Raw genomic sequence first — 15,968 nt, 5'->3', positions numbered from 1 at the left:
GTTAAAATAAATAAAGTGAAACAGAAAAAAGGGGAAAGTGAGAGGGAGAAAAACAATAACAATGATACATTTAAAAACACAAATATACAAAAAAAGAAGAAGCAATATACGATATTCCCATACATTCTTATATAAATAGGTAGAGTGTTAATGTCCTGGTGCTTATGTAAATGTTAATAGCCTACGACATTATGTATAAACTCATTCCAAATTTTATCGTATTTATCCATACAGAGTCTGTGCCTGTAAGCAGTCTGTTCATAAATTGCGAGTGATGTCATATCATCTGTCCATTGATTGAAAGCTATCATATCTTTATTTTTCCAATTCCTCAATATCAATCTCTTGGCCACCACTAGGGCATGGAAAATCCATTTCCATTGTCTCGTTGATAATTTCCATACTGCAGGTATATAGTTCAATAAAATATTCGCTGCTGAAAGATTTAACTTTCTGCACAGTCATAGTTACACAGTCCAGCAATTTCTCCCAAAACTTGTTAAGTAAAGAACACTGTACAAACATGTGTTTCAGAGAGGCATTGTCCTTGCCACATCTCCAACACTGAACTGTCTTAGCTAACCCTTTTTTATACAACCGTAAAGGGGTCCAATAAACTCTAAATATTATTTTCTGTTGTATTAGTCTTAATTTTAAATCTAATGACACCTTAGGTATTGAAGCTAATACATTTTCTTAAAAAAATGTGCTACTTTAAAAATGTGCTCTATGTGTGTGAGAGATGTCTATTATGTATTCTGGAAAGGTGCTTGCTATACATTTGAATATTTCATAATACATTGTGCCCAAATATTGCTAGATGGTTCCTTAGGTCAAGGAACAGGTTTCTGTCTGTGTTTGGATACAGCTGGACACTATTTGAATCAAGATGGTGGACTGAAACTTTAAAAGCTGCACTGATTTTTTTGATTTCTTACAATTCCCAAGCAATGCCAGTTATAAGTAGTATATATTAATTGCTTAGTATGAATTATTCAAATATAAACAGTAGTTAGATCTTCACATGCAAGGCAAACTGTACCTATGAGACTAATTGGGACGTTGTTGAATTAGCCAGAAATTATAAACTTAAATCTAGAAGAAAAACATTGATTTAGAGTTCTAGTATGTTAGCTGGCATATTGCTTATATTTGAGTTAGTCATAGGATAGGAGAACTGAGCAGGCAAACTGGTGATAGTTATAAGTATTACTAAAGGCTATATTTGAAGATGGTATTTTCCTAGGGCAGCTTCCTTGTAAAGAGGAAATGAATACAAACACAAACTGAACATTGAACGGTGACCTTATCCAAAACTATGATAAGAACTGCATTTGCCCTGCACATGCTTCACTCACACTTTGCCTTTATGCATACAAGAGTTTGTAGTTGATTTCCTCAACTTGGTAGATTTTATACCCCAAAGTGTAAAATATAGGAGCTGTTGGCACTAGCTTCTTGGCCAAGGTTTATTTGTGTTTGCCTTCCCTTGGAACACATTAGTCTTATGTAGCCCCAGGGAAGGTGCAAATGCGGAAACCCCAACAGTTCTCTCAGACTGATGTTTGTTTCAGGAGTTGGCATGTGCTCCCTGGCCTGGGTTTCCTTGCTTCTGCAAAGAATAATATCTGACACTGACCTCCTTTTGGACTCTGTACAGTTCACTAATATCTTTTTGAAAAATACCATTCTATTCTGCTGTTCTTGGGTTCATGAATGCTAGAATTTTCTCCTACGCAACTGCTCTATTCCTTCCAATCCCCTGTGCTTATGAGCATTGTGCACAGGTGTTAAAAACATCTGATTGTTTGTTGCCTAGCTACAGTTACTATAGTTTGGGATCCCATTGTTTTAATTATACTTTTTTAAAAAAGTGTGTCTAGTTGCTGACAATGCCATAGTTTGTAAATTTAAGCATTTGCAGAATAGCCGGCATGTTAATTATTTTATCTACTCTTTATCGTTTCATGTAAACAAAAACAGAATTTTGAAGATACCAGTTGCTATGCACTTGCATTTCTCATAGACTTTGTAATATCTGTCCTTTATAAAATATCAGTGTTTTCATCTTAGAAAACTGTAATCGGAGACTGTGTACTGCATTATGCATGTTTGTGTGCTTTTAAAATTATCTTGCTCATTTAAAATTTATAAGCTCTCAAAGACAGTTTAACTCACCCATGTGAATTAAGATCAGCTAGAGAGACTTTGCTCTGGGTTGTCACCATCAACTGCAATGAAGATATCGTCTGTTAGAAATGTGGTTGTTTTTTTCTTGGAGTGGCATACGTATTGTGACACTCCAAAGGGAAATTCACCAGGCTTGCTCCACTTAAAACCTTTAGGGGATTGGTTAAAAAACACAGCTGGAATTCAGAAAATATGATCAATATTTATTTCTGGGACAAAAAATTGTCTTAATTTTGGAGCAACTATATTTCCTTAAAAACAGCAACACTTAAATGTGTTTGAAAAGTTATATTGGTGACCCATAGTTGGCTTTGCTCATCCTCACTTCTATTTCCTGTTCACCTTCATCTGCCCATGATGGCAAAGTCATTCAATTGACATCACTGCCCAGAGGGGGAGGGCAGGTGTGTGTGAGCAGACTAGTGGCTGCTGACCCATCTTCCTTGTTTCCATTGCCTCTTGTTCTTTCCTGTTCAGAAGGGAATGGTGGATTAGCAGTCAACAGTGATGAGGAGAGGAGGAGCAGGGTTAAAGACCCTGAAATGGAAGGCTTACTTCTGGGTTACGGGCTTTGGAAGGTGCAAGGAATATCTGACTCAGTGCCATGCCTGAATAACCTTGTTAGTGATAGGAGGATGCAAAGTGCCAACATGGACCTAGAGAGAAAGTTGTAGTATTCTAATTTACTAGTGGACACACAAGCGTGGTAGGAAAAAAATTTTTTTTTAAACAGCTCCTGTAAAAACCATTGGGGGCAAGGACTGTGTAAGCATCATTTCTTCATGCTGCCCAGACATGTTGGTGACAGAGAGTGGTGCACAAGGATAAGGACCTCCTGGAGTTGGGGGACAGTTTCATTCTACCTACTCCTTTTTATTGTGAGGGTGGATGGGACACTAAAAGAAACACATGGTAGCCAAGTGTGCAACTTGAACAATTGCTTTGTGGTTCTCTGCTTGTGAATTAAAAATAATAATAATGAAATGTCCACTGGGGAAATGGGTTGCTATTACCTGAATGTTCTATGAAGTTTCAGGGGCCTGTTTATTTGGATCTGGAGCTAAATGAAGTTGACCAAGTTATAAGGTTCTTCCAGTGTTGCAGCTAGATGGGAGAAATGGTTGAAGGAAGTCTGGCTTCTGGCCTGGCAGTTGTATGAATGTTGTTTAATGTGCCTCCTTGATACTTAAAAAAGTTACATGCAGAAAGGAAAGTAGAGTTAAGCTTTGGAACAGACAACTAAGCATTTTTATTTGGATGAACTATCAATATAATTCGGATCATGATATAATGTGTTTAGTGCTACACATTGGGCATCTCTAATACTGAATGCTAATTCCAATGTTGAATACCTGTCAAGTATAAATTGCCAAGAAAGGCTAGTTGTGGTTTGAATGATTCTTTTATTTTCTGTCCACATTTAGTGCCCTTATATTACAGAAATGCAAGTCACATGCTGGGTAGTGTTGCATTTCTGTTGAAACAATGTCAAAACAATTTACTGTGGGTGGAAAGGAATGAACAAAGCTAGCAGACAAGGCTTCATGCATCTGTTTCAACTTGCTAGGAAGGCAATATTGTTGAAGGGGATGTGATGAGCCCTGGAGGTTTGCTATCAAGGAAATGCAGTGTTTATCCATTTTCTTTATTATCCTTTGGGATTTCATTTATGATTTGTTCTAATTATCTGTTATAACAGTGAAAAAATAAATGCTATCTAAGCCATGGACCACTCTTAATCATTACATAGCAAAGCACATGTCATCTTAATATTGTGGGGCAATTAAATTGAAATTGATAAGTGGTAGAACATGGTTGAAGACTTCCACACGGTCATGCACCTCATTTAAATGACCAGCCTGTGTGCTGTAGGGGTTTTGCTCTGATTGGTAAGGAACTATGTATTGTTAAAAAGGTTGTGTACCATCCCCAATCCCTGCTGAGCAGTAGCAAGATTCCAGGGGTTCCAGGCAGCTATCCAGATTTGTGTTTCCTTAAACAGTATGTTATAATACATTGTCAGCTGCAGTGCAATTCACTCCTTTCCCAAATGACTTTGGAGTAAAGTTAGCATTTGACACACCCTGCAGAGAACAGGGAAAGCATCTTAAGTCAAAAATTCCATGTTTACATCCAAAGGTTAAAGGCTTCCAGTAAGAAACATACTTAACTGGCCTGGTTTTGCTGTCTAGTCATCAGTAGTTCATTTTTAAAAATGTGTGCAAATGTGTTTGCTTTCTCATTTAAGTAAGTCTTTGAGGAATACTTGAAAATGTTACTGGGCTTACATATACTGCTTGTTGAATCCTTGCAATCTGAGAGAATTTGCAGAAGACCCAAAATATGTGGCTTACCAGTCAAGTCAGTTGCCCTGTTCCAAAAGTGTAATTTGCTGCACCAGCACTTCTAATAGCATGTTTTCTTCTGCTTTTAGTGCAACAAAAGTGAGATTAATTCTTTTGTCATGCATATGTTTGTGAATTTTGGGAAAGGATGGTAGTAGATGAGTTTACAGTACAATCACATATTCCACACATTTAACTTACATGATTGAACCCCGGCCAGTTAAAATTGCACAACTGGAATGTAATCAAGGTGGAGAGCTTAAAAGCTATTTTGGGGCCAGGTCCACTGTGTGAAAAAAGCTTTTAAAGGGCAAGGGCTGCTCTGTGTACAGGTTCTGGAAGTTCTGGGCATGTTCTCTCTCGTCCCTTCCCCCACTAGCCCACTGTTGCAAAAGTACTTTTAAGAAGAGAATTGCGGTGGTGGTGAAATTCAGGCTTTTTGAAAGTTCTGTATTTAAATTTCTCAGATTAGGTTACTCAATGTTTCTAAATTTGTAGAACACAAATGCATGTGTTTCGCTTTTCAACCCAGGGTTTTCTTTACTCTTTTGGCATTCAGCATTGTTGAGATCTCCAGCCATTTTGAATACCAGTGGCTGGGGGGGGGGGAGTGCTCTTGTGTTTGGGTCCTGCTTGCAGGTTCCCTACAGGCACCTGGTTGGCCACTGTGAGAAGGGGATGCTGGATTAGATGGGCCAATGGCCTGATCCAGCAGGTTCTTCATATGTTTTTCAAGTAGCATTGTTACATTGTTGTGGGTTACTGAGGCATTCCCTTTATGCTTTGTGTGCGAGCACATTTGCTTAAATTCTTGAATAGCAAGACTCTGAATTCTAAGATAACATTCAGTATTTCATGCTAAAAAAAGGACCTAGCAATCAAAACTGTCAAAAGGGAAAAGAAAAGCAGCATTCAGTAGAAATACAAAAAAAAAAAAATATGAATTGCATAAATTAGTATATAAAGCCCTTAACAATTTAGGACCAGTTTACCCACGAGATTGCCTTACCCTACATGTGCCCACTTGTCCTCTTCAGTCGGCAGAATTGGCATTACTACAGGTGCCATGTAGAGCTCATTCCACATTTGTAAGAACTTGGTCATTTAGTGTGGCACTGCTTACACTTTGGAACTCCCTACCTATTGAGATCAAGCACCTCCACTGTGCTATTTTCAGTGCCTTCTAAAACCAAATTACCTCAACACCTGATTCACACAATAGCACAGCAGAGGGAGGGAGGGAGACAAATTATTTTTGCAGCAGCAAAAGGCACGTATTTTACAGTCGCGCTACCCTGCAAGACCCCCTGAATCACCAGGCCAGGCAGGTGGAGATGTTAGGTGTCAAAGGTGGTGCTTTGACATCTCCATCTGGTTGCAAGAGGCCAGTTGCATGTTGCAAAATGTGACTAGCGCCCAACTGATTTCAAAACCTGGTCATATCTTACCTTGACTGGGCCTGATAGGAGTTGGGATGCTACAACATCTGGAGGGTCAGCACAGTTCTCTGTTATTTCTTTTATCATCCTTCAATAGTGAGCAGTTTCCAAGTAAGGATTCCTTTATAGGGTTATGAGTAGTCATGCAGTGTATTTTAAACCTTACAAAACTAGAAATTAAAGTATTAAATGAGCAAATTGTATTTTTAAACAAGGTTGACCTGCAGTGGTTAAGTGTGCATATGTTTGTAGGCAATGTCTGATAAGTTTGCCATAAATTCAAAAGTAAATTCTCCAGATGGGTTTTTAAGGAAGAAGATAATCAAACTGCATGAAGTTCTGTAAAAACCACACTTTTCTAGGGAAGAAGTAGCTGCTACAAGTTTATCTGGTCACCTGAGGTGTCTTTCTCCTTACAGTACTGGTAAAATTTAGTATAGCACAAGTAGACACCACTGACTTTCTGCTGTGGAGATAAAGAATGGAAAACTGCAGCGATGTTACATCACGTGTTGGCTGAGGAGGGGTGTGTGTACGGCTGGGCTTCTTCAGTCCTGTGTGTCTTGTAGCATCTAATCCTGCCCCAAGAGTCAGTATGTTCGTGGCCTTGCCTATATAATTACCGTAAGTTTGATTTGTTTCTGTTCCAGTTTTTCATATATGTTTTCTTGCCCCCATCTTTTAGGATCGGAAGCTGTCCAAATCGGAGAGGCAACGATTTAAGGAGGAGGCTGAAATGTTGAAAGGGCTTCAACATCCTAACATTGTTAGGTTCTATGATTCCTGGGAGTCTACTGTCAAGGGAAAGAAGTGTATTGTTCTGGTTACAGAGCTTATGACATCTGGCACATTGAAAACGTGAGTATAGGCTTGCCAGAGCCATACACTAATGATGAACATGGATATCAAAATTACCAAAAAATAAATGAAAAGTTTTTGGTTTTTTGGGCAAAAGCCTTGTAAAAGCCATTGGATATATATTTGGATATATTGACCATTTCTGAGAAGGAGGTTCAGAATGATAGCTACTGTGTACTCTTTGGGCTTTAAATTACCAAACCTCTCAACCCATTGTCAGTGCTGTACTGTGAAGGAAGAAATGTTAATAGGCTTTAAGGTCCTACTTTGGCAAGTCATATCATGTCTCCTGTACAGCAAATGCTTGAAATTCCAGGCAAAATAAGCAGCAAGGGAGTCCTCTAGTGGTCAGTGAAGCACTCTTTGCTCTTCTCTATATTTTGATTCAGAATAGAATTATATATCAAATAAACTATGGGAAAGGACCATAAATATAGCATCTGCCTTGTATGCCGAAGGTCCCAAATTCAATTCCTGGCATCTCCAGGTAGGGCTGGGAGAGAACCCTGCCTGAATCCCTAGAGTGCTGCTGCCAGTCAGTGTAGATAATACTGACCTAGATGGACCTATGCTCTGACTTGGTATAAGGCAGCTTCCTATTTTCATAAGTTCATGTAATATAATTAAGAAATTCTTACTTAATTAAACTGTTTTTAAAATTAGAATTCCTTAATGGCAACTAGTTTTTGTGTGGAGGTACATCGTGAGGAGAGTAGCTGTCAAGTTTGAAAATCCTCTTAAATGAATGGAATCAGTGAGTTAGAGGAAAAGACTGTAGATAAGCTAGTCAAAGTATCTCAACTTGAGTTCTTTCTGAGGTCTACTGATACCCCAAAATAGGATTAGTTAGAAAGTGGTAATAGGGTCAGTTACCAGGTCTGCCAGATTCCTTTTCAGAAACTGTGGATTTGGAGACCAATTGCTATTTTCATATCTCAACACTTTGATGAATCTCTTTATTTCCCAAATCAAAGACAACAGGATTAATTGAATTTACCTGGGTTGTAGTCGAAATTTGGCTGTCCACAATGGAATTAAGTTTAAATTGTGAGTGGTTTACTTCTGTCCAGGTACAGAAGCCTGTAATTAGTCTCTGTTGGCAACTTCTGTAGGCTTTATTATCAGCTTGCATGTGCAGTGACTGAGCACATGTAACCATCATTACAAAATATCTTATTTGAGCAACAGCTGTATCTGCTAGCATCTTCTAAAACCCGCTTCCCCCCTTTCCCAAGCGAGCAAACCGTCAATCTTAGAAGTTATGGCTTAAAATAAACTTTAGTTAAACAAGCCTGCTTCATAAGCCTGATTTAAATTGGCTTAAATTGACCAGAGATTAAGAATATAAGAAAAGCTCTGCTGGATCAGACCACTGGCTGATCTAGTCTAGTCTAGCATCCTGTTCTCACAGTGGCCCAACCAGATGCCCATGGGAAGCCTGCAAGCAGGACCCGAATGCAATGGCATTCTATTCTCCTGTCAGCTATTACTACATTTCCTCTTTTGCCTGCTTTCTTGATTTCCTTATTCATCTCAGAATCTCCCCAAGCATTTAGATAAGGGAGGGTGATAGTACATACCCCATACTAAATTACTCATGGGGCCCACAATAATTTTGTGGACAAGCCTGCCTCTTTGGGGATTTCTAGTTGGCTTGATTCAATGTCCTCTTTGATGTACAGAGTGAAACCATCTCCACTACATCCTTCCCTGTCCTTACTATAGAGTCTATATCTGGAGATAACAATTTCCCACTACCTCCCTCCGTTCCACGAGGTTCCCATTGTGCCCACTATATCAATGCTGTCTTTTAAGACCATACACTCCAGTTTGCCAACCTTGGCTTAGAAGCTTCTAACATTAGCTTATAAAGATTTACATACAGTGTCCATCTTCAAGTGTCTTTGGCCCTGGGGTGCTTTGGCCTTTCTGAATTGCTGACCTCTGCCCCTTCACCTAGTTCTCCAGCTCCACAGTTTAAATTTTCATCATTTTCCCCTCTCCCCCCCCAGCTTCATCTCGGGGGGGGGGGGAATTTGTTCCAATCAGCTCCTGTTGGCACTTCCCCTGTAATCAGTTCAAAAGCTGCTATGCCATCTTTTCTCTTTCATTGTCAGTAGTCTGCTTCCACTCTGGTTCAAGTGGAGTCCATACCTTTTGTACAGGCTTGGCTTGCTGCAAAATGTTCCCCGGTGCTTATCAAATCCAAACCCCTCTTCCCACAACCAGTGTCTCATCCACACATTGGGATTGCTAGCCTGCACCACACTAGCTGGTCCTGTGTGTGGACCTGGTAGCATTTTGGAGAAAGCTACATTGAATGTCCTGGCTTTCAGCATCCTATCTAGCAACCTAAAATTTGCTTCCAGGACTTTGTAACTACATTTCCCCCATGTCACTGGTGCAAACATGCACCATGACCACTGACTTCTGCCTAGTACTCACCACCTGTCTAACTGTGGGCAGTGGGCAACACCTGCACCCTTTGCACCAGGTAGGCGGTTCACATGCAATCTGTATGCCTATCATAATGGCAACCATCTATGCCTCTAATTATTGAATAACCCACAACCAGGATCCACCCACCTCCTTGAAAAATATCCTTGGCACAAGAGGGTACCAGCTCATCCAAGGAATGGGTTCCTTCTAATGTATTATTTCCCTCTACCTCAGAGCAATGGCCTCCTTCCCTGAGACCCTCAACCTCTCTGACACCTGGGGAGCTTTCATTCTGGGAGTGGGCTGCATGTTAGATCTTCATGAGCCTAGAAGGCTGTTGCTGTGTTAGTCCTAGGAAATGGTTTATTGTTTTTGCAAGTTTTGATAAGGTAGTATTTATGTTACAGAAGTTCAGGACAAATGGGAAAGTAGATGATACTCAGCATTTCAGAGGTGGCTAGAAATGGAAATGCATTTAGTTACAGCAAGTACTTAAAAGATTTACAAGGACACTTGGAAGTGACTAAAACATTTGAATTAAAAGCCACATGTCACCCACATAAATTGAATTACAGATGCTATTTCACTTCCTCTGATAGATTTCAGTGACCTGTAAGCTCATTTTCGTTTGCTGCAACATATGATACTAGTTTACCTGCCAATCTGTTTTAACAGAATTAGCCAGTACTGGTATGCACTGCTTTCAAATTCAGAACAGTGCTTTGGTTCATTGTTGCTTTCCCTGGGTGAAATGGGGGAAGGAGCATAACTGCAGAATGTCAACTCAGAATGAAAAGAAGTTTTTGTTGGAAAGTGAATGACAGCTATGATGTCACTGTAGCAACCACTTAGCTATTGAAACATTAAATGAAGGAGCTCAGCCAGGAAGCCTTGGTTACAGTGTAAACTTGCCTTTACTTGACTGATGGTAATTAAGCTAACAAATGAAAAGATTTTTATGTTCTCATTGAGACCTTGATCCTGTCCAATGACAATATCTGCACTAATTTTAAGAATTTTAGAAACGTATTTTTAGTTGGCATATTCTGTATTGTGATTCTCTCCCCACTACCCTTTATCTAAATGTGAGTAAGGTGTCAGTGCTTCCAGAAGCATTTTGATCCTCCTTGAAAATCTGGTGGGAAAAGTGTTTTTTGTGTGCCTTGACAAGCCCATTGTCCTGTGAACAAACCTCATTATACCCCAGTTAGCTTCCAGGAAAATAATTTAATTTCTTAGTTCAGCCTTTAGCAATACCCCTTCCCCCCACCAACCTTTCCTCTATATTAATAGGTTTCCTCCTTTCCATGTAACGTGCAACGTTCAAAGGTTGCTTCCCATGTCACCCCCCATGACAGGTGTTTGGGATTCTGTGGCTAGCTTGGATGCCATTATTATATGATCTTACAATAGATGCTTATCGTGATTATTCCACAACAATTCAGTGCATGTTCTGATCTCTGCTTATCCACTTCATTGTAAGAGCATGTCTTGATAGAATAATTTGGACAGCTGCCAGTTCTGGATGATTGATACTAATCCCCATTGCTACAATTTCTGTAGTTCGAAAGGAGGGACTTTGAAATCACATTTCAAACATTAATCCTGGTGTGAAAACTGCCCTGTAAAAAGCATTTGAGAGATGGTTTCAGAGGGAAATTGGAGTTCAGCTTGGAATAAGAGTTGAGAAGAGGAGGATATTAGAAGGAAAGTATGAGTATGAAGGGCTCATGGGAGACTGGGAGAGGAAACTGCTGGTGTACATGTTCTGATTTGATTTCTTGGCTGAGATACCCTTTGAGTATTTTGCTGCTCGCATAATATCACTCAGGTTTTTGTGCCCATTGCACAAGATACATCTTAAGAGAGGCAGTTTGGCTCAGCTATAGTGTCTTTGATTACATTCTTGGCTCTTAAAACGTACTTGTCTGTTGCCAATTCTCTTCTCTTAAAGGCTTTGGGCCCCCAACTTTTCCTGCCAGGGGTGCTGACTTTTCAAATATTATCCTAAGCTGGTATCACTTCTGAAGTCTCTTGAAAATGGAGCATTTGCAGGAAGTGTAACAGCTAGGTTTTAAGTAAAATTAATTGATGTAAAGCTAATTGCTTAAAAAGACAAAAAATTATTACAGCATGTACAGAAAACTGAATGGATACTTAAAATTATTTTAGTTTCCTATGAAAAAGAGAAACTGCTTTGAGGTAGTGAATGTGCTTATTTTGCCCTGCTTTTGAAAAACATATAAAGATGAAACTGGACGAAGGAAGAGTTTTCCTATGTGCTTTTCAAGACTTCAGGCAACTGATTAGAAAATGGAGTAATTAGGAGGAAAGGAAAGAAAGGGAAATAATGATCTTCTAGGGCAGGCATGTCCAACCAGTCAATTGCAATCTACTGGTCGATTGTGGGATCGCAACCCGCCGCCCCGCCCCCCACAAGCCCAACAACTCTGATGAAGCCTCCTCAAAAAGAGCTCAACAACTCTTGCCACTCCCTCCCACTCAAAGAAAGCTGACAATGGATAGATCACTGCTAGTTTTTTTATACTGGGAGTAGATTGCAGTCACTTGGGAATTGGGCATGCCTGTTCCAGGATACTGAGGGGATGAATGAAGAATGGCCAGCAGAGAAAGAAGAGTTGCCAAAGTCAGTAGAGAAAAAGCATGTGTGCACACATGGATCCAGTAAAACAGATCTTCTTGAAATCGCATTTATTGTTTCAGAGGTTATTTACTCCCTGCTCCCCTCAAAATCAAATATAAATCTGAGGTTTCAATCCTTATGGAACCTCATAATTTGTGCATGGGATCACCTCAAGAGTATTGTCAAATCATAGTCCACCTGTGTCACAGATGTGTTCTGTGATTTGATGGCGACTTTGTTATCATATTATGTAAAAATCATGAAGATATATGGGAATCTGTTCCTTCGGCATGTTTTTGTGGTGATGGCAAGCACTGTCACTGTGATTTTTACTGTGCAACCTACTACTAAAATACATTACTAGTGCAAGGGAACCTCATATAAAATCATGCACATTAAAAAAGATTTTTTTAATTCTACTGAATCTCAACTTTTACCCAGAACCCAAAGAATATGAAAGAGAGGGAGTGTGTGCTTATGTGAGCATGTGCACATGCATGCATTTTCTGGAGAAGGGAGTTGAGGAAAAGCACCAGAGGTGGGTTGCTCCTATACCACACACTCTCAAAATTTCAAATGTGCCCACAGGTTCAGAAAGATTGGTGGAGCCTACTGTGCAGTTTCTATTACCTCTGAAAAGGAAGACTGGTTTTCAGTACTCCCAATACTTCTCTTTGCCCTATGTTCTTTTTCTGGAGGTGTGGAGTTTGGCTCATATGAAAGCCTGCTTTTGTTACGAGCTGTTTGTTTGATGTTTGTAGTTCACTTGTGGCATTCCAACAGCATGGACTTCAAGATGAAGCTTGAAGCTTATTTTTATTCCTCTGGCTCTTTCCCTAGGTACTTAAAAAGGTTTAAAGTGATGAAAATCAAAGTACTGCGAAGCTGGTGCCGGCAAATACTGAAGGGTTTGCAGTTCTTGCACACGCGTACTCCTCCCATTATCCACCGTGACTTGAAGTGTGACAACATCTTTATTACTGGCCCCACAGGATCAGTCAAGATAGGAGACTTGGGTCTGGCAACCTTGAAGCGGGCTTCCTTTGCCAAGAGTGTGATAGGTAAGCTTCTGGTTTTGTTTTAGCAGTTCTTACTTGAAAATTTGCCTAATAGAATTTTCCAATTCTCACAAAGCAAAAAAAGGAAATGAAAAAAAGCTTCATCCCTGAAAATTCTGGAGTTTTAGGTCTCATAAAATATGGGTCCCTGATATTAGTATTCTCCTAAAGAGTCTTCTCAAGGTGTGTAGGCTCTTTCACTTAGCAGAACACTTGATAAAACCAAAGTATTTCCATCCTTTGAAATAACTGTTCTGAACTGGGATTAAGGGGAAGCACAGAGTTTTGAATGAAAATTCTTTTTTTAAAAATACAAACCTCTGCCTTATACCTAAAATTTCTGGGCTGCTGCATTTAAGTACCCTACAATAGCTTTGTCAGCTGGTCTGAAACTATGACCAGATAATTGGTTTTAACAGCTCTGTTCTGCTATTTGTTTTGTGAAGGATGCAAGCTAACAAGGGAAAAGATGGTCCTTTTTAGTCTGCATCTGCTAGTGTGTGTTTTTAGAATGCAATCTACAGCTATTTCTGAAGTTCTGTTTTCAGAAGTTGTAATACCTGATTTTAACAATACAAATTCACATTTGCAAATATCTTGGCCTTTGTGACAATGAAACATTTCCTGCTTTCCAGCCAGTCTAGAAACAACTAATGTTAGTGGAAAGGGGAGAATATTCAGTGGGAAATGACCAACTTCCTTAACATAGCAGTCTCTTTTCCATATGTTATGATCAACTTTCAATTGGAAAACTGCCATATTCTGACTTTTTTGAACAATTGAATTAGTATGCTCCCTTTCAGTTAAGGCTGGAACACCACTGAATCATGGGAAGATGGATAGGGAAGTTAAAAGTGATTGATTGGTAAATTTGCATACAATCTGGTTTGTTTGCAGGAAATAATTCTCTGCTTATTGGTAATTTCTGGCTCTTACATATCTCTGATTCATATAGTGCAGATTTCTGTGAAATGGAAGGGTGCATTGGTTTGATACATCAGGGATAATACACCTCCTACAAATTGATTTTAAAATTAGGATTTATTGAATCTCGCCCTCTGTGCCTATAACTCAATCTCTCTATATTTCTGAGTATTTTTGCCTGTAGGATGTCCCTCACTATTTCCTGTATCTGCAGTAGGCCTATAAAATGTACTGCAGGTGAAATGGTAAGTATGTAAAAAGGGCTCTGGTGAGTGGCCTTTGCAGAACATTTTTGAAAAATTAATTTTTAAGAAACCTTTATTCATAAGCACAGGGTTTTTCATTGCAAGGCTTTGTTTAAAGTGACACTAAACAGAAGTAAATGGAGTGTTACGGGTCAGAGACTAGCTGTGGACTCTTTCCAGTACTAATTTTTTACAGCAGAGGGCAGGCAGGGATGCTGAAACAAGCCTCATACCTCCTTTCTCACAAGGAGGAAAGGTAAGTGTGTCTAACAAGTATTTGGTTTGTAGTCTAGCTAGTCTCTTACTTTATTTTTCTCCATTTATCTTCAGCCTGGGATTCAATCATATACCATTATGACTAAAATCTTCATATGTTCCCCCTGATTCTGTTCCATTATAATATATATAAATGGTGAACATAAAAACCTTTAACTGTTGGTTCCTCACTTCTTGCAAAGGCCTTGCAATGGAAGACCCATGGGATACGTTGATGAAACAGAGTGACTGAGGGTGTCCTCCCTCTTCTTTTTGCTTCCACTTCTTCTTTTCTCACAGGTCTACCCGTCTACTCCCTTCTGCGGTGAGTAACGCCAGCAGCCTCTGCTCGCTTTGAGACATTTAGAGTCTGAATCGTTCTTTTAATTTAAGGTACCCCAGAGTTCATGGCACCCGAGATGTATGAGGAGAAATACGATGAATCCGTTGATGTATATGCTTTTGGGATGTGTATGCTTGAGATGGCTACGTCTGAATATCCTTATTCTGAGTGTCAAAATGCTGCACAGATCTACCGTCGAGTGACCAGCGTAAGTCTCCTATAACCCTCTACAATTGTAGAGCTCCTACCACAGCTAACAAAAGATGTCTTCCTTCAGTGATAGAGGATGGGTAGCTTTGCAGGAGAGATAAAGAAAAGAAAGCACACACTTGGGAAAATGTAGAAGCTCTCTTTCCTAGCTCTGCATGAAATGCAAGAGGTTGAATGCTACAAAAAGGAGGAGCCACAGCCCACACTTAAAGCTCAGGTAGAAATCAGTTATTTAATCCTACTGTTCATTGGCATTCATTCAGGAAAAGTTGCGTAACCAGGTACTGTACCAAACTAAAATTGGATATTGGTGGAAATCTTTTGACCCTGTCAGTTTTTTCTTCATTACAAAACATTAACTTGAACATTAGCTCTTGATCTGAACAAATATGTTAGAGAGTGAAAGAATTATAGGCATGTGTTGCTTAACTAGGATTCTAAATACTTGTTTATACAAGCTGTAAGGAAAAGTTTAAAATACTTTTGTCCTACCATTCAAGGAAATATTATTTTCCGTTGGTTTCCAGTAGAAATATCCATATTTCTGGTTCAAGTCTTGCCATGCTTGCACAAATATAGCTAAAGCTACCACTTCATATGAGGGATAAACAGACTGGGGTAAGCTTGAGGTTTGTGAGGGTGCAAAAAAATAAGTGGTGGGAAGAAGCTCCCCTCCAAAAAACAACACCCAGGGAGAATTCAGTGGCTATAAAAAGCATTAGTAAAACCATTAAGCATTAGTAATGTAGCTGAGATTGAGCCCAAGTGTTTCCACCAGGTCCATGAAGATGGGGGAGGGCAGCTGGGTACACTTTTTCCGGGCCCTGGAGGGCTAAGCTGACCAGGGGGGTAACCCAGGACCAGCTTCTTTTTTGTTTTTGAGTTTATAACTATAACAAGACTACCACCCCAGACCTCAGGTAAGCTCTGCATGGGGCTGGTTTCCACCCCATGCCCCCCCCAATTGGTGGGAACCAAAATGGAGAAAACTACCCACCACATAGAAGCCTCACTGATG

The 15,968-nt window shown here is 39.7% G+C and overlaps 1 protein-coding gene and 1 long non-coding RNA gene across 2 annotated transcripts in view; one reads left to right on the top strand and one right to left on the bottom strand.

Moving 5' to 3' along the window:
- The window catches only part of LOC308595874, a 28,602-nt gene extending 26,814 nt beyond the window's left edge, over nucleotides 1-1,788 (bottom strand). Inside the window, exon 1 of the long non-coding RNA XR_014012160.1 lies at nucleotides 1,640-1,788. This is a non-coding gene — a long non-coding RNA (uncharacterized lncRNA). The remainder of the gene's footprint in view (nucleotides 1-1,639) is intronic.
- Nucleotides 1-15,968, top strand: part of WNK1 (WNK lysine deficient protein kinase 1) — a 110,673-nt gene that overhangs the window by 28,494 nt on the left and 66,211 nt on the right. Inside the window, 3 exon segments of the mRNA XM_081209697.1 lie at nucleotides 6,660-6,832; nucleotides 12,756-12,976; nucleotides 14,791-14,948. Of these exon segments, the coding sequence (XP_081065823.1) occupies nucleotides 6,660-6,832; nucleotides 12,756-12,976; nucleotides 14,791-14,948 (552 nt within the window).

Source organism: Podarcis bocagei, assembly GCF_964188305.1.
Source record: "Podarcis bocagei genome assembly, chromosome: 10".
Lineage (NCBI taxonomy): Eukaryota > Metazoa > Chordata > Lepidosauria > Squamata > Lacertidae > Podarcis > Podarcis bocagei.
This window is presented reverse-complemented; position numbering and strand designations above follow the sequence as displayed.